General features: G+C 51.5%; 1 protein-coding gene across 1 annotated transcript; it reads left to right on the top strand.

Annotated features, from left to right (window-relative positions):
* Positions 1-14,545: 14,545 nt before the first annotated feature.
* Positions 14,546-17,491, top strand: LOC148008788 (uncharacterized). The gene has a single exon (XM_087674015.1). The coding sequence runs from the start codon at positions 14,546-14,548 to the stop codon at positions 17,489-17,491; it is 2,946 nt and encodes a 981-aa protein (XP_087530141.1).
* Positions 17,492-18,578: the final 1,087 nt, after the last annotated feature.

Below are 18,578 nucleotides of genomic sequence, written 5' to 3'. Positions count from 1 at the left end.
GGGTGGGGTGGTGTGTGTTGAGGGGAAGGCGAAATTTGGAGGGGGCAAGGGGAGGGTTGGTGTGGTGTGGTGTGGTGTGTGTTGAGGGGGGGGGGAGGGGTGGGGTGGTGTGTGTTGAGGGGGGGGGGTGGGGTGGTGTGTGTTGAGGGGGGGGGGGGGGGGGGAATTTTTGGGGGGGGAGGGGAGGGGTGGTGTGTGTTGAGGGGGGGAGGGGGGGCGAATTTTGAAGGGGGGGGGAGGGGTGGTGTGGTGTGGTGTGTGTTGAGGGGGGGTCCAATTTTTTTGGGGGGGGGGGGGGAAATTTGGAGGGGGGGGGGGAGGGGTGGTGTGGTGTGGTGTGTGTTGGGGGGGGGGGGGGGATTTTTGAGGGGGGGGGGGAGGGGTGGTGTTTTGTGTGTTGAGGGGGGGGGGGGGGGGGGGGATTTTTGAGGGGGGGAGGGGTGGTGTGGTGTGTGTTGAGGGGGGGGGATGGGGTGGTGTGTGTTGAGGGGGGGGGGGAATTTTTGGGGGGGGGGGAGGGGAGGTGTGGGGTGGTGTGTGTTGAGGGGGGTGGGGGGCGAATTTTGGAGGGGGGGGGAGGGGTGGTGTGGTGTGGTGTGTGTTGAGGGGGGGGGGAATTTTGGTGGGGGGGGGAGGGCGGGGTGGGGTGGTGTGTGTTGAGGGGGGAAGGGTTGGGAGGTGTGTATTGAGGGGGGGGGCCGAATTTTTGGGGGGGGGGGAGGGGTGGTGTGTGTTGGGGGCAGGGGGGGGGGGGAGGGGGGAGGGGTGGTGTGGTGTGGTGTGGTGTGTGTTGAGGGGGGTGGCCGAATTTTTTGGGGGGGGGTGGGGTGGTGTGTGTTGGGGGGGGGGAGAATTTTTTGGGGGCGGGGGGGGGGGGGAGGGGTGGGGTGGTGTGTGTTGAGGGGGGGCGAAATTTGGAGGGGGGGAAGGGGAGGGGTGGTGTGGTGTGTGTTGGGGGCGGGGGGGGGGGGGGGGAGGGGTGGTGTGGTGTGGTGTGGTGTGTGTTGAGGGGGGTGGCCGAATTTTTTTGGGGGGGGGGGGCTGGGGTGGTGTGTGTTGGGGGGGGGGGGGCGAATTTTTTGGGGGCGGGGGGGGGGGGAGGGGTGGGGTGGTGTGTGTTGAGGGGGGGGCGAAATTTGGAGGGGGGGAAGGGGAGGGGTGGTGTGGTGTGTGTTGAGGGGGGGGGGATTTTTGAGGGGGGGGGGACGGGTGGTGTGGTGTGTGTTGGGGGGGGGGGATTTTTGAGGGGGGGGGGGAGGCGTGGTGTGGGGTGGTGTGGTGTGGTGTGTGTTGAGGGGGGGGGCGAATTTTTTGGGGGGGAAGGGGCGAAATTTGGACGGGGGGGGCGAATTTTTGGGGGGGGGGGAGGGGTGGGGTGGTGTGTGTTGAGGGGAAGGCGAAATTTGGAGGGGGCAAGGGGAGGGTTGGTGTGGTGTGGTGTGGTGTGTGTTGAGGGGGGGGGGGAGGGGTGGGGTGGTTTGTGTTGAGGGGGGGGGGGGGGAATTTTTGGGGGGAGGGGGAGGGGTGGTGTGTGTTGAGGGGGGGAGGGGGGGGCGAATTTTGAAGGGGGGGGGAGGGGTGGTGTGGTGTGGTGTGTGTTGAGGGGGGGGGCCAATTTTTTTGGGGGGGGGGGGGCAAAATTTGGAGGGGGGGGGGAGGGGTGGTGTGGTGTGGTGTGTGTTGGGGGGGGGGGGGGATTTTTGAGGGGGGGGGAGGGGTGGTGTTTTGTGTGTTGGGGGGGGGGGGGGATTTTTGAGGGGGGGGAGGGGTGGTGTGGTGTGTGTTGAGGGGGGGGGGATGGGGTGGTGTGTGTTGAGGGGGGGGGGGGAGGGGAGGTGTGGGGTGGTGTGTGTTGAGGGGGGTGGGGGGTGAATTTTGGAGGGGGGGGGAGGGGTGGTGTGGTGTGGTGTGTGTTGAGGGGGGGGGGAATTTTGGGGGGGGGGGGAGGGGTGGTGTGTGTTGAGGGGGGGGGGGGGGAGGGGGGGGGTGGGGTGGTGTGTGTTGAGGGGGGGGGGGAAGGGTTGGGAGGTGTGTATTGAGGGGGGGGGCCGAATTTTTGGGGGGAGGGGGAGGGGTGGTGTGGTGTGTGTTGAGGGGGGTGGCCGAATTTTTTGGGGGGGGGGGGGGGGTGGGGTGGTGTGTGTTGGGGGGGGGGCGAATTTTTTGGGGGCGGGGGGGGGGGAGGGGTGGGGTGGTGTGTGTTGAGCGGGGGGCGAAATTTGGAGGGGGGGAAGGGGAGGGGTGGTGTGGTGTGTGTTGAGGGGGGGGGATTTTTGAGGGGGGGGAGGGGTGGTGTGGTGTGTGTTGACATGACAAGACGCGACGTGCTCCCCTCCCCTTAACACACCCACCCACCCACCATGACGCCCCCTCAAAAATTCTGCCCCCCTCCCCCCCCCCCAACACACCACACCACACCACCCCTACCCCCCTCCAAAATTCGCCCCCCCCCCTCTCAACACACACCACACCACCCCTCCCCCCCCCCCACCCCCCCTCAAAAATTCGGCCCCCCCCCCCCCCCCCCCCCCCCTTCAAAATTCGGCCCCTCTCAACACACACCACCCCTCCCCCCCCCCCCCATTCAAAAATTCGGCCCCTCTCAACACACACCACCCCTCCCCCCCCCCCCCCATTCAAAAATTCGGCCCCCCGCCTCCCCCCCCCCCCCCATTCAAAAATTCGGCCCCCCCCCCCCCCACCCCCCCTAAAAAATTCGGCCCCCCCCCCCCCCACCCCCCCTCAAAATTTCGCCCCCCCCCCTTCAAAATTCGGCGCCCCCCCCCCCCCCCTCCAAAATTCGGCCCCCCCTCCCCCCCTCAACACGCCATGTCGCGAGGCACCCTTCCCCCCCCCCCCCCCAAGGAAAATTTCGGGCTTTGTAGGTATGCCTTGCCGTTGGAGCTGAAAACACCTATAGGGGAGGTACCTTACTCGAGGCTTGGCTCTCCTTGGTGGCGACTCGGCGCGGGGCTGATTCTCGTCACGCTTGGGCATGGTTAAGTGGCTCGGGGCTTCCTCCAGGAAAATATAGGTGGGAAGGTGAGTGATTTGAGTGAAAAAGTGAGGGGGGGGATTAGTTTCTTCTTGGTTTGAGAGGTGAGGGGGTTATAGGAAGGGCCCGGGGTTTCCTCCCTTGGCTCTTGCGTAAGCACCAAAAACGTCCGTTTTACCTTCAAAAAGGCTCCTTGCACGTTTGGGGGAGTTGGAAAGACTTGTCTTTTGGCCCGACTTTGAGTTGAGAGCTTGATCTATCATAACACTTGGTATCAGAGCATACCTCACGAGAAGCAAATTTCATCACGCGTGAGGGCGGCAAAATGCCGAGGGTCCGGGACCGAGATAAAGAAAGAGGAAAAGAAGCAGAAGGTGCGTCAAGACCGTTTGAAGAGGATGAGGAAAGGGAACCACCGAATTTGGATGAACCTACGGAATATGAAGATGATGAGGGAAGCATGGCGGGTGTAGGACTGAGCAACATGGATTTTCAAGCTGCTTTTGTGCAGATGACCCAATTGTTGATGAATATGAATCGGGATCAACAAAGAAGGAGCAAAGGGAAGAAAAAAGAGCCAAAATATGAAACTGAAGATTCTGATGCAGAATATGGCAGGTACAAACCAGCGCCTTCGGAGAAGTATAAAGGAGAAAGGGATTCTTTAGTTCTTGAGAGATGGCTGAATCTCATGCAACAATACATGAATATTCTGAAAGTGCCCACAAAGAAACGGGGGGAAGTAGCATCTCAGCATCTGGGTGATCAGGCTTATGATTGGTGGTTGGCAAAAGAGAAAGATAGAATAGAACAAGGAAAAACACGAGTGATGGGTTGGGAAGAGATGCGCATGGAGCTTAGAAATTATTTTATCCCCAAGAATGAGAAATTTAAAGTGAGAGATGAGTGGCGAGCTCTAAAACAACAAACGGGGAAGATGAGGGAGTACATAGCAAAATACAGAGCATTCATGCTTCAACTACAAGATATGGACGCGGTGAGTAAATTACATGGATTTTTGTATGGATTGCAAGATTGGGCCCGTAGGGAGATAGAGAAGCAAGAACCTGAAGACATCAAAGAAGCTTTTGAGATGACGGAGAGGTTGGCAGATATGGATTTTAGGAGGTCTCTGGGAGGAGGAAGAGGAGCATCGTTTAATACGACAAACCAAACGCAACCTACATGGAGAACACCGCCGGTGGGGCGAGGTGGAGAAGTGAATCGAGGTGGAGAGACGAATCGGGGTGCGGAGAGTGTAGCTTCATCACCATCAGTATACAGGCCCCCTAACATGCAGTACCCAAGACTGGGGGGCACGGCGCCACAGTGGAATAGCGAAAGGAGTGGGTATAGTCAAGGTAGAGGCTTTTCAAATTGGAATACAGGACCGCGAGGATGTTTTACCTGTGGAGGATCTCATTTTGCTAGAGAGTGTCCGCAAACACAAGGAACGAGCAGAACACGAGTGGCGGCAGCTAGTGCATCGGACCAAGAATATAGAAGTGAAGCAAATCAGGGAGTCAGAATCACAGAAGTGGAAGAGGATGAGTCAAAGGGGTCAGGAGGAGAGGCAGAGCGCCTCAAAGTGGGAGTACTTCAAGTGCGAGCGAGTTTATTGGCAGCAAAATTACCAGCAGTTCAACACTTGTATGTGGATGGAATAGTAAACGCGCACAAGCAGAGATTGATGATAGACACGGGAGCTACTCACAATTTTATGACGCCGCAGCTGGCAAAGAAAGTCGGGGTAGAGAAGTGGTCAAAATTGGAGACTTGCACAGTGAGTTTTGGACAAGGTAAAGAGTCAAATGTACGCATTGCTTATGGAGTGTTTATTCAGCTAGGAGATTGGAAGGCGAAGATGGATTTTGTGATCGTACCAATGGATGAGTTTGAGGCAATTTTGGGGTTGACATGGTATGATAAATATGTTTTGGCTATGTTTGGAAAAGGAACAAACCAGATTGTGCTAGATATGAATGGATCTACAGTGACGATAAACTATTATAGGCCGAAACCGCAGGTGAGCCCAAAGCGAGGAGAGGTGGCAAGTGAAGAAAAAGGGAAGATGGCTCAGGTGGAGGTAAAAGCAACAAAGGGGGAGAGTAGCGGGAGCAAGCAGAATGATAAGACCAAACCAGTGGAGATAAATAAAGAAAAAGGTAAGCAGCCACAATGGTGCAGTGCCAAACAAGTAGAGAAGGAGTTGAAGAGGGGAAGCTCAGTACACTTATGCATTATGTGAGCGATGGATCTAGCTGAAGAGGAAGAAAAAGAGCCGATGATAGGAGATAGCAGGGTGAGGGAAGTGTTAGAAGAGTTCAAGGACGTCATGCCAAAGAAGTTACCACCGGGATTACCCCCGAAGCGTTCAGTTGATCATAGGATAGAATTGGTGCCGGGGGCTACTCCGCCGGCGCGCCCACCCTACCGAATGACGAATGAAGAATTGGTAGAGTTGAAGAGGCAACTTAATGAATTATTAGAAGCAGGTTTTATTAGAAGGAGCCGTTCACCTTATGGGGCACCAGTGTTGTTTGTCAGGAAAAAGGATGGAACAATGAGATTATGTGTGGATTACCGGGCACTCAACAAAATCACAATCCGTAATAGGTATCCTATGCCCTTAGTAGATGATTTGTTGGATAGACTGGCTGGAGCCAAATACTTCACAAAAATTGATTTACGCTCAGGGTATCATCAGATACGAATAGCAGATGGAGACATTGAGAAAACAGCTTTCCGTACTCGCTATGGCAGTTTTGAGTGGCTCGTGTTGGGATTCGGCATGACCAATGCACCGCCAACATTTTGCACATTGGTAGATAACTCGTTCGGTGATTTTTTGGATGTATTTCTCGTAGTATACATTGATGATCTCTTGATTTTCAGCAAGACCTTTGAAGAGCATAAGGAGCATGTAAGAAAGGTATTGGAAAGACTCCGGGAACATAAGCTGTTTGCCAAACCAGAGAAGTGTGAATTTGCGGTGAAAGAGGTGGAGTTTCTAGGCTTCATCGTAAAGGAGGGAAAAGTAGCCGTGGATCCCAAAAAGGTGGAGGCAGTACAGAACTGGCAGCCGCCGACTACACCGCGGCAAGTCAGAGAGTTCTTGGGCTTTACAGTTTTCTGCCGTAAGTTTATAAAAGGGTATAGTGGAATCACGTGGCCATTGGCGGCACTGACGGGGAGCAACACAAAGTTCTCATGGGGAGAAAGAGAGCAAGAGGCTTTTGAAACACTCAAGAGGGCTATGAGCTCAGCGCCAGCGCTTAAGATGCCGGATTTTACCAAACCGTTTGAAATTCATACGGATGCTTCGGATTATGCCTTAGGAGGAGTGCTGATTCAGGATGGTCATCCGATATACTATGAGTCCAAAAAGTTTTCCCCTACTGAACGAAGATGGTCTACTCATGAGAAAGAAATGCTGGCAGTGATTCATTGTTTGCGGAAGTGGCGACACTATGTTCAGGATAAACACACCAGAGTGCATACTGACAATATCTCTTTGAAGTATTTTCAGACGCAGCCAAAGCTGTCACCCAAACAAGCCAGGTGGCAGGATTTTTTGGCTGACTTTGATGTGGAGATCCTGCACAAACCGGGCTCGGCTAACAAAATGGCGGACGCATTGAGCCGCAAGGCCGAGCTGCAAGTCATGACATTCTCAACACGAAGTGATTTTTTGGCTGCTGTAAAGCAGTCTACTCAAACTGACAACGAGATGCAGAAGCTGATTGAAGATCTGCTTGAGGGAAGAACAGCATGGGGGATGTATGAATTGAAGGAGGGATTGCTATACATGCGTGAGAAACTCTATATCCCAGATGACCTGGAGCTCAAAAAGACTATTCTTAAAGAGGCGCATGATTGTAAGCTGGCAGGGCACACAGGACAGACTAGGACTCTAGAAAGAATACAAAGACATCTGTTCTGGCCTAAGATGCGGGAGGAGGTTATAGAATATGTTAGAACTTGCCCGACCTGCCAGCTAGTGAAGGCACAACGACTCAGACCGGCTGGTCTACTACAACCCATGCCAGTACCGTCGCGCCCGTGGGATGTGATCAGTATGGACTTCATCCTGGAGTTACCAAAGTCCCATGGGCACAATGCTATCTTCGTTGTAGTGGATTATTTTTCAAAACAAGCACATTTTGTGCCCACCACTATTCCACTCACAGCGGCGACGGTGGCACAACTCTTCTTCAGTCGGGTCTTCAAATACCACGGGTTGCCTTTGGCCATAGTCTCTGACCGGGATGTTCGGTTCATGAGCAATATGTGGAAGGAGTTGTTCAAATTGTTAGACACGCAACTTAGGTTCTCCTCCTTATATCACCCGCAGACCGATGGGCAGACGGAGCGGGTGAATCAGGGTATTGAAGATTATATCCGCGCCTATGTTCGCGCTGATCAAAAGGATTGGGCCCTGTACCTGGATGTGCTGGAGTATCACTACAACTCCTCTCTTCATAGCGCGACAGGTTTCACTCCGTTTGAGCTCGCAACTGGCAAGGAAGTCATCACACCCTTGGCGCTGGCAACGGAGCAAGTTCCACGCGTGGAAGACCCGGACGCGGAAGAGTTCTTAAACAGGTGGAGGGATAGGCTGAAGGCGGCTCAGGAAAGCTTAAAGGGAAGCAAGGTCATCATGGCAAGACGTTTCAATACGAAACGGCGTCAACTTGAGTTCTTCCCGGGCGATCTAGTGCTGGTGAGCTCACAAAACATGGCTCTACCCAAAAACCTCACACCGAAGTTCAATCACAGATATTACGGGCCATATAAGGTGGTGGAGCAACTCAATGATGTTACGTATAAGCTCCAGTTACCTAGAGGAGTATGCATTCACGATGCATTTCATGTCTCCCTGTTGAGGCGCTTTCACGGTGATACAAAATTCGGACGGCAAGTTCCTCTTCCTGCTTCACATGCCAACTTGCCCTTCGAAGCTGAGGCAATCCTTCAATCAAGGTTTGTCAACAGGTGGCCTGAATTTCTAGTTAAGTGGAAGGGCAGACCCCTGAAAGAGGCGACGTGGGTCAAGGAGTCAGATGTGCTGGAGAAAGCTCGGGATTTGCTGCTCGAGTTTGCCAACAGGGATTGAAGACAGACTCCTCGGCCCGTTTGTACAAAATGTACATACCTTTGAGAGCATAACTAAGTAGGGGCATTCTTATATGTATATGCAACTTTCTTCAAATTTTTGGCTAGGAGTATGGGGGAATAACAATGTATATACTATCATAGGAATCCTTAGCCCGTCAACTCGAAGTGGGCTTCGAGTTTTTTGAAGGGGGGGTGTGTATAGGGGAGGTACCTTACTCGAGGCTTGGCTCTCCTTGGTGGCGACTCGGCGCGGGGCTGATTCTCGTCACGCTTGGGCATGGTTAAGTGGCTCGGGGCTTCCTCCAGGAAAATATAGGTGGGAAGGTGAGTGATTTGAGTGAAAAAGTGAGGGGGGGGATTAGTTTCTTCTTGGGTTGAGAGGTGAGGGGGTTATAGGAAGGGCCCGGGGTTTCCTCCCTTGGCTCTTGCGTAAGCACCAAAAACGTCCGTTTTACCTTCAAAAAGGCTCCTTGCACGTTTGGGGGAGTTGGAAAGACTTGTCTTTTGGCCCGACTTTGAGTTGAGAGCTTGATCTATCATAACAACACCTATAGGGGAGGTACCCTACTCGAGGCTTGGCTCTCCTTGGGCGCGTCGCGGCATGGGGCCGTAGTGCGTGTCGCTTGGGCATGGTTAAGTGGCTCGGGGCTTCCCCCAGGAATAGGTGAGTGGGGATGGTGAGTGCAAACAGTGAGAGTGAGGGGGAAAGGGTAGTCTTTTTATGGGGCGAGAGGTGAGTGGGGTGTTGTGCTACCACAAAGGGTTTCGGAGGTGCGTCCTTGCGTGAGCACCAAAAACTTTCAAGTGCCTTGAGGAAAAAGCTCCTTGCCCGTGGGGGGGAGACATCATGGTGGACTGTGAAACCGTGTCGCGTTGCCGTGCCGTGTTGCGCTAAGGCGCCGTGTTGGGTTGAGAAACCGTGCCGTGTTACGTTGGAAAACCATGTCGCGTTATGGTGATATGTCGTGTTGGGGTGCCATGTTGAGGCCCAAGGGGCGTGCTATGCCATGTTTTGATGTGTTATGGTGCCGAGGCATGCTGTGGTGGTTTTTGGGGTCCGTGACACTTGGTATCAGAGCAGGACCCCCGTGACGCATCCGAGGCGTCCGGAGGCGGGGGAGGGGTAAAATAGGCAAAAATTCGAAAATTTTCAAAAAAAATCGAAAAAAATCATAAAAAATTCAAAAAAATTCAAAAATTCATAAAAATTTCAAAAAATGGGAAAAAGCAGGAAAAGTGGGAAAAAAGTCAAAAATGACCAAAAAGATGAAGAGAAAGAGCGTAACGAAGCCGAGAAGCTGAGGATTGAAAATTTGTATGCTTCTAAAAACAAGGTTTTGGCACAGTGGTTTGATGGCGAAGATGAACGGAGAATGTTATGGGCTACGAAGGTGGAGTGGGTGCAGAAAGGGTATATTTTTTCAAAAGAAGAAGAGCATGATTTGGAAAACGAGCTGGCCAGGGTAAGAGACAAACAGAGTGACATCAAAACACTACTCCGAGCGTTGAATGGAAAAATCAATGATTGGGTGGAAGAACATAGGAGCAATACAAGAATTGATTTGCTACTCATAGAGCGGGAGTTGAGAATGGAAATCATTGAAGAGTACGGGGAGGGGGTAGGTGGAGACAAGATGCCAGATGAAAAAGGAAAAACTGTGAAACCCCAAGTAATTCAAGCGAAGCCATGTAGTCAAAAGACAAATCTTAGTGGTGATGTACCAGATGAGAAGTGTAAAGCTAGAAAACCTCAAGTAACTCGAGAAAAGTCAGGTGCGCAAAGGAAGAATTCTAGTGGCAAGAGTGAGGTGAGGGATGACGACGGGAGCGATAGGGATGCGGAGGCTAGAAGTCAGTTGGCTAATGCTAAAAAGTTATTATCTAGTGGAACACTGGGTACAAAAGAATGCAATGCTTTACAACAGCTGATGTATCTATTGAAGGAAAAACTGGCGGAGCGCGAAGGTCAATATGAGAAAGGTGCCAGGCTGCCAGAGGCCATGAGCGACTCAGAAGATGAAGATTCAGAGACCGGGAAACCGGATACATATGAAGAGCCATGGTTAGAGGAGAGAATAGATTGGGATGCCGAATTGAAAATCCGCGAACAGATGATAGAAGAAGCCAATCAAAGAGAAAGAGAAAGGGCCATGTTACATGAAGATTTAGGCCAGTGTGAGGATGCGATGATGGAAGGGGGATGTGAAGGGAGTCACTGGGGTGAAAGAGAAGAGTGGGTGGCAAATGCGCCATACCATAATCGTTGTGACGATCCTGAAGGAGATTACATGTATGAGGAGCCTTTTGAAGATCAGTATATTGGATACGAAGACTACACGTGGAAAGAGAGTGAACAGTGGCTAGAAGGCTATGAGGAACAAGGGTTTGATCCAGAATATGAAGCCAATCATACACAAGAAAAGACGACCTGGAAAGAGGAAAGAGGCTATAATGATGATTATGACAAATTTTCAGAACCAGGGTATGAAGCGGATGTAGACGAGTGGCAGAGTGAAAACGAGGAGGCCTACGGGCCGTATCAGGAAGAGGATGACCACTTATTCTATTCGGAGCGACCAGTATGGGCAAATGAGTCCAGTTTCATGTTTGATGGAGTGCTAGTGGAGGAGTGCGCGGAAGAGAAGACGACCTGCGGGTCAGATCCATTACCGGAAGGGGTAGTTTTGGAGGAGTGCTCAATGGGGGGCGAGGCAAAAGGTGCCAAGCCCCAAGCAGATGATTCTTTGGAGGGCAGGTTGGATGGACTGGAGGATGAGGAGATGGAAGATGTTGGCGGGGATGAAGAGGAAGACTCCTGTACCTGGAGGGAGGATAAAGAAATCGGGACAGACATCGGAACTCCTGCACCTGGGGGGAGTATAAATAATCCGGGACAGGTGGAACAGTCCGGAGTTGAAGAACGGGTTGAGCCCGAGTATGTTATTGAGGAGATCGGAGGGAAAGTGGAAGGGAGCAGAATGGGGCTAGAGGCCATCTTATTGAATGAAGAAGCCGAATGGCTGACTTTGGAAGAACTCGTAAGCCGCAAGTCTAAACGAACGGCCGAACAGGATGAGTGTGTGGAGGAACTCGTGAGCCGCGAGTATAAACGAATGGCCGAAAATGAGGAGCTTGTGGAAGAACTCGTGAGCCGCGAGTCTAAACGAACGGCCAAACAGGATGAAGAACTCGTGAGCCGCGAGGATAAAGAAACGGCCGTGGGTGAAGGAAGGGTTGAAGGAGAAGGCAGGGAACTCGTGAGCCGCGAGTCTAAACAAACGGCCGAACAGGACAAGCTCGTGAGCCGCGAGGATAAAGAAATGGCCGGATGTGGAGTAGAAGATGGAGAAGGCATAATACTCGTGAGCCGCGAGGATAAAGAAACGGCCGTGCGTGGAGAGGAGAATGGAGGCGAAGGCATAATACTCGTGAGCCGCGAGGATAAAGAAACGGCCGTGTGCAGGGAAAGGAATGAGGAAGAAGGCATGGTACTCGTGAGCCGCGAGGATAAACAAACGGCCGGTTGTGGAGAGAAGGGTGGAGGAGTAGGCATTGTACTCATGAGCCGCGAGGATAAAGAAATGGCCGGATGTGGAGTGGAGAATGGAGAAGGCACAATACTCGTAAGCCGCGAGAATAAACGAATGGCCGAGTGTAGGGAGGAACAGGATGGAGAGGAGAGGAAGGATACGAAGAAGCGGACAAAGGACGAAACCCACGCTAGGGAGTGGGCCAAACTCAATGATACTTCAAGACTCAAGGCGAAGGGTGAGACAGCAGAGTCGATCCCGGAGCCCCAACAAACCAAGTCAGCTAGCAAGGGAAGGCATGTAAGCTTCAGCAATGAGTTGCAGGTGTTCTCTTGTGAAACTGATGCGGTTAGAGATCGCGCTCAAGTGGCTGATTACGAGGGAAGCAAGCCCTCATGCAGCAAAGAAGATGGGGGTACTGGGGTGCCCCTTGTGTGGACAGATGGCGATGAGTGGATCTTCTGGAATGGGACTCAAGTCGCGGAGGTGCACGAGGCTGGGGACCTTGTACTTCGGATGAGAGTGTCTTTTAGGGAGTCTACTTCAAACTTGAAGTCTACTTGCACGTTCAAGCCTATTCCGGTCTCAGGGCCAAAGGGTTGCAACCTGCTGGGTGACGTCATCGTGGTCGCATGGCTTCATGGCCGAGCCGAGCAAGTTGTACGGAGGCTTCACCCTCCTGAGGATCAAAGTCAGATTCGGCTCAACAAGGATCCTAGCTCATCTGCCGAGGCCAAGTGTGAAGGTTTGGTCTCAACATGTGCCCATAAGGTTTATCTCGGCAAGAGAAGGCCAACGCTCTCAGCCAAAGAAATGGACTTGGCTGTGATGGCAAGGCGGTATGCGGCAACCCCGTGTTTCGACTTGTGCAAGCTATTCTGTTCTTACTTGCAAAATCAGGCCATTCGAGGCAATTTCGAGGTGGACACAGCGAGAGAGATGGCCCTCGCGTTGCAAGCTAGACGGTTTGATGGCTTTCATCAAGCCCATCTAACTTACAGGCAGGTGATCCAGCTCAATTCGGCCAAGTGGGGCCTCTTAGTGCAAGCCGGCGCAGTATGGCAACCTTGTAGCAATGGCCTCTGCATTTACTTGCGCATCATAGAGATAGATCGGGCCAGAGAGGGCCAACACAAAAGGCTTCGGCAGACGTGTGCGCTCAAGTCGAATGTGGCCAAGTAGGGCTCGAAACGTAGAAGGATAAAACACGCGGGGATAATGGACCTCGCCAGGAGAGCACGCCGACATGCAGCATCACAGGTAAAATCTGAGCGTTTTGCAGGCAAACTCCCGAAGATCCGTGCCAGACAGGGCACTTCAAAAAGGAAAAGTGGGACCAGGGATGGCGCGGCTAAGTGGGATCGGGCGTTCCGCGCAAGGCGACATGCGGTTTTTGCAAAGAAACGATCTACTGCTGAAGGAGCCACAAGGTCCAACATCCCATGCGCGCCACGAAGAATTAAGGAGCGTGGTGGTGGACTACTTCACGCCGGAGCAATGGATAGAGCAAGAAGAGCAAAGAGGTACGTGGCCTTACAGCGCATCACCACGACATCCTCCAACAAGGCATCATCGACTGATCCGGCTACAAAGAGCCCAACCGAAGAAGGAGCTTGCGACGCCAACACCACACTTTAGCATTGGGAAGACTCAACCGGGTGAAGGCGTTACAAGGCGGCCTGTAAGTATACTTGAGAGCTTAACTATGTAGGGGCATTCGTATAATTACCTTCACTTTTTTTGAAGCTAGGTAAGAGGGATGGGTTTATTCTTGTAAATAACAAACTCTTAGTACCTACTCAACTCGAAGTGGGCTTCGAGTTTTTTGTAGGGGGGGTGTGTATAGGGGAGGTACCCTACTCGAGGCTTGGCTCTCCTTGGGCGCGTCGCGGCATGGGGCCGTAGTGCGTGTCGCTTGGGCATGGTTAAGTGGCTCGGGGCTTCCCCCAGGAATAGGTGAGTGGGGATGGTGAGTGCAAACAGTGAGAGTGAGGGGGAAAGGGTAGTCTTTTTATGGGGCGAGAGGTGAGTGGGGTGTTGTGCTACCACAAAGGGTTTCGGAGGTGCGTCCTTGCGTGAGCACCAAAAACTTTCAAGTGCCTTGAGGAAAAAGCTCCTTGCCCGTGGGGGGGAGACATCATGGTGGACTGTGAAACCGTGTCGCGTTGCCGTGCCGTGTTGCGCTAAGGCGCCGTGTTGGGTTGAGAAACCGTGCCGTGTTACGTTGGAAAACCATGTCGCGTTATGGTGATATGTCGTGTTGGGGTGCCATGTTGAGGCCCAAGGGGCGTGCTATGCCATGTTTTGATGTGTTATGGTGCCGAGGCATGCTGTGGTGGTTTTTGGGGTCCGTGACAACACCTATAGGGGAGGCACCTTACTCGAGGCTTGGCTCTCCTTGGTGGCGACTCGGCGCGGGGCTGATTCTCGTCACGCTTGGGCATGGTTAAGTGGCTCGGGGCTTCCCCCAGGAAAATATAGGAGGGAAGGTGAGTGACTAAGTGGAAAAAGTGAGGGGGGGGATTAGTTTCTTCTTGGGTTGAGAGGTGAGGGGGTTATAGGAAGGGCCCGGGGTTTTCCCCTTTGGCTCTTGCGTGAGCACCAAAAACGTCCGTGTTACCTTCGAAAAGGCTCCTTGCACGTTTGGGGGAGTTAGTAAAGCTTGTCTTTTGGCCCGACTTTGAGTTGAGAGCTTGATCTATCATAACACTTGGTATCAGAGCATACCTCACGAGAAGCAAAGTTCATCACGCGTGAGGGCGGCACAATGCCGAGGGTCCGGGACTGAGATAGAGAAAGAGGAAAAGAAGCAGAAGGTGCATCAAGACCGCTTGAAGAGGATGAGGAAAGGGAACCACCGAATTTGGATGAGCCCACGGAATATGAAGATGATGAGGGAAGCATGGCGGGGGTAGGAGTAAGCAACATGGATTTTCAAGCTGCTTTTGTGCAGATGACCCAATTGTTGATGAGTATGAATCGGGAGCAGCAAAAGAGGAGTAAAGGGAAGAAAAAAGAGCCAAAATACGAAACTGAGGATTCTGATTCGGAATATGGGAGGTATAAACCAACGCCTCCAGAGAAATATAAAGGAGAAAGGGACTCTTTGGTCCTTGAGAGGTGGCTAAATCTTATGCAACAATACATGAGCATTCTGAAAGTGCCCACAAAGAGACGAGGGGAAGTAGCATCCCAACATTTGGCTGATCAGGCTTATGATTGGTGGCTGGCAAAAGAGAAAGATAGAATGGAACAAGGAAAAACACGAGTGATGGGTTGGGAAGAGTTGCGCATGGAGCTTAGAAATTATTTTGTCCCCAAGAATGAGAAATTTAAAGTGAGAGATGAATGGCGAGCTCTGAAACAACAAACGGGAAAGATGAGGGAATACATAGCAAAATACAGAGCTTTCATGCTTCAGCTGCAGGATATGGACGCGGTGACAAAGTTACATGGATTCTTGTATGGATTGCAAGATTGGGCCCGTAGAGAGATAGAGAAGCAAGAACCTGAAGATATCAAAGAAGCTTTTGAGATGACGGAGAGGTTGGCGGATATAGAATTAAGGAGGCCTCTGGGAGGAGGAAGAGGAGCATCGTTCAATACGACAAACCAAACGCAACCTACATGGAGAACACCGCCGATGGGGCGAGGAGCAGAAGTGAATCGAGGTGGAGAGATGAATCGAGGTGCAGAGAGTGTAGCGTCATCGCCATCAGTGTATAGGCCCCCCAACATGCAGTACCCAAGATTGGGGGGCACGGCGCCACAGTGGAATAGTGAAAGGAGTGGGTCTAGTCAAGGTAGAGGCTTTTCAAACTGGAATACCGGACCGCGAGGATGTTTTACTTGTGGAGGATCACATTTTGCTAGGGATTGTCCGCAAACACAAGGAATGGGTAGAACACGAGTGGCGGCAGCCAGCGCAATGGACCAAGACTATAGGAATGAAGCAAATCAGGGAGTCAGAATCACAGAAGTGGAAGAGGATGAATCAAAGGGGTCAGGAGGAGAGATAGAGCGCCCCAAAGTGGGTGTGCTCCAAGTCCGAGCGAGTTTGTTGGCAGCAAAATTACCAGCAGTTCAACACTTGTATGTGGATGGGATAATAAACGCACACAAGCAAAGATTGATGATAGATACGGGAGCAACTCACAATTTTATGACGCCGCAATTGGCAAAGAAAGTCGGAGTAGAGAAGTGGTCAAAGTTGGAGACTTGCACGGTGAGTTTTGGACAAGGTAAAGAGTCGAATGTACGCATTGCTTATGGAGTGTTTGTGCAGCTAGGAGACTGGAAGGCAAAGATGGATTTTGTGATTGTACCAATGGATGAGTTTGAGGCAATTTTGGGGTTGACTTGGTATGACAAATATGTTTTGGCTATGTTTGGAAAAGGAACAAACCAGGTTGTGCTAGATATGAATGGAACTACGGTGATGGTCAACTATTATAGACCAAAACCGGAGGTGAGCCCAAAGCGAGGAGAGGTGGCAAGCAAAGAAAAAGGGAAGATGGCTCAGGTGGAGGCGAAAGCAACAAAGGGGGAGAGTAGCGGGAGTAAGCAGAATGATAAGACCATGCCAGTGGAGATAAATAAAGACAAAGGTAAGAAGCCACAATGGTGCAGTGCCAAACAAGTAGAGAAGGAGTTGAAGAAGGGAAGTGCAGTACACTTATGTATTATGCGGGCAATGGATCTAGCGGAAGAGGATGAAAAGGAGCCGATGATAGGAGATAGCAGGGTTAGGGAAGTGCTAGAAGAGTTCAAGGACGTGATGCCAAAGAAGTTACCACCGGGGTTACCCCCAAAACGTCCAGTTGATCATAGAATAGAATTGGTTCCGGGGGCCGCTCCGCCGGCACGCCCACCCTACCGAATGACAAATGAAGAATTGATGGAGTTGAAGAAGCAACTGAATGAACTGTTAGAAGCAGGTTTTATTAGGAGGAGCCGTTCTCCTTACGGGGCACCAGTGCTGTTTGTCAGGAAAAAGGATGGGACAATGAGATTATGTGTGGATTACAGGGCACTCAACAAAATCACAATCCGTAATAGATACCCTATGCCCTTAGTGGATGATTTACTGGATAGGCTAGCAGGAGCCAAATATTTCACAAAAATTGATTTACGTTCAGGATATCATCAAATACGAATAGCAGATGGAGACATTGAAAAGACAGCTTTCCGCACTCGCTATGGCAGTTTTGAGTGGCTTGTGTTGGGATTTGGTATGACTAATGCACCGCCAACATTTTGCACATTGGTAGATAACTCGTTCGGTGACTTTTTGGATGTGTTTCTCGTGGTATACATTGATGATCTCTTAATTTTCAGCAAGACTTTTGAAGAGCATAAGGAGCATGTAAGAAAGGTACTGGAAAGACTCCGGGAACATAAGCTGTTTGCCAAACCAGAGAAGTGTGAATTTGCGGTGAAAGAGGTGGAGTTTCTAGGCTTCATCGTGAAGGAGGGAAAAGTAGCCGTGGATCCCAAAAAGGTAGAGGCAGTACAGAACTGCCAGCCGCCGACCACACCGCGGCAAGTCAGAGAGTTCTTGGGCTTTACAGTTTTCTGCCGTAAGTTTATAAAAGGGTATAGTGGAATCACGTGGCCATTGGCAGCACTGACGGGGAGCAACACAAAGTTCTCATGGGGAGAGAAAGAGCAAGAGGCTTTTGAAACACTCAAGAGGGCTATGAGTTCAGCGCCAGCGCTTAAGATGCCGGATTTTACCAAACCATTTGAAATCCATACAGATGCTTCGGATTATGCCTTAGGAGGAGTGCTGATTCAGGATGGTCATCCGATATACTATGAGTCCAAAAAGTTTTCCTCTACTGAATGAAGATGGTCTACTCATGAAAAAGAAATGCTGGCAGTGATTCATTGTTTACGGAAGTGGCGACACTATGTACAGGATAAACACACCAGAGTACACACTGATAATATCTCCTTGAAGTATTTTCAGACGCAGCCAAAGCTGTCACCCAAACAGGCCAGGTGGCAGGATTTTTTGGCTGACTTTGATGTGGAGATCCTGCACAAACCAGGCTCGGCTAACAAAATGGCGGACGCATTGAGCCGTAAGGCCGAGCTGCAAGTCATGACTTTCTCAACACGAAGTGATTTTCTGGCTGCTGTAAAGCAGTCTACTCAAACTGACAACGAGATGCAGAAGCTGATTGAAGATCTGCTTGAGGGAAGAACACCATGGGGGACGTATGAATTGAAGGAGGGATTACTATATATGCATCAGAAACTCTATATCCCAGATGATCTGGAGCTCAAGAAGACTATTCTTAAAGAGGCGCATGATTGTAAGCTGGCAGGGCACACAGGACAGACTAGGACTCTAGAAAGAATACAAAGACATCTGTTCTGGCCTAAGATGCGAGAGGAAGTTATAGAATATGTTAGAACTTGCCCAACCTGCCAGCTAGTGAAGGCACAACGGCTGAGACCAGCCGGTCTACTACAACCCATGCCAGTACCGTCGCGCCCTTGGGATGTGATCAGTATGGACTTCATTCTGGAGTTGCCGAAGTCCCATGGGCACAATTCTATCTTCGTTGTAGTGGATTATTTTTCAAAACAAGCACATTTTGTGCCCACCACTATTCCACTCACAGCGGCGACGGTGGCACAACTCTTCTTCACTCGGGTCTTCAAATATCACGGTTTGCCTTTGGCCATAGTCTCTGACCGGGATGTTCGGTTCATGAGTAATATGTGGAAGGAGCTGTTCATATTGTTAGACACCCAACTTAGGTTCTCCTCCTCATATCACCCGCAGACCGATGGGCAGACGGAGCGGGTGAATCAGGGTATTGAAGATTATATCCGCGCCTATGTTCGCGCTGATCAAAAGGATTGGGCCCTGTACCTGGATGTGCTGGAGTATCACTACAACTCCTCTCTTCATAGCGCGACAG

This window comes from Lygodium microphyllum, unplaced genomic scaffold (assembly GCF_053477565.2).
Source record: "Lygodium microphyllum isolate KBCC unplaced genomic scaffold, Lygodium_microphyllum_v1.1.10 scaffold_68, whole genome shotgun sequence".
Taxonomy (NCBI): domain Eukaryota; kingdom Viridiplantae; phylum Streptophyta; class Polypodiopsida; order Schizaeales; family Lygodiaceae; genus Lygodium; species Lygodium microphyllum.
Note: the sequence above shows the minus strand (reverse complement) of the source record. Positions and strands in the feature narration are given on the sequence as shown.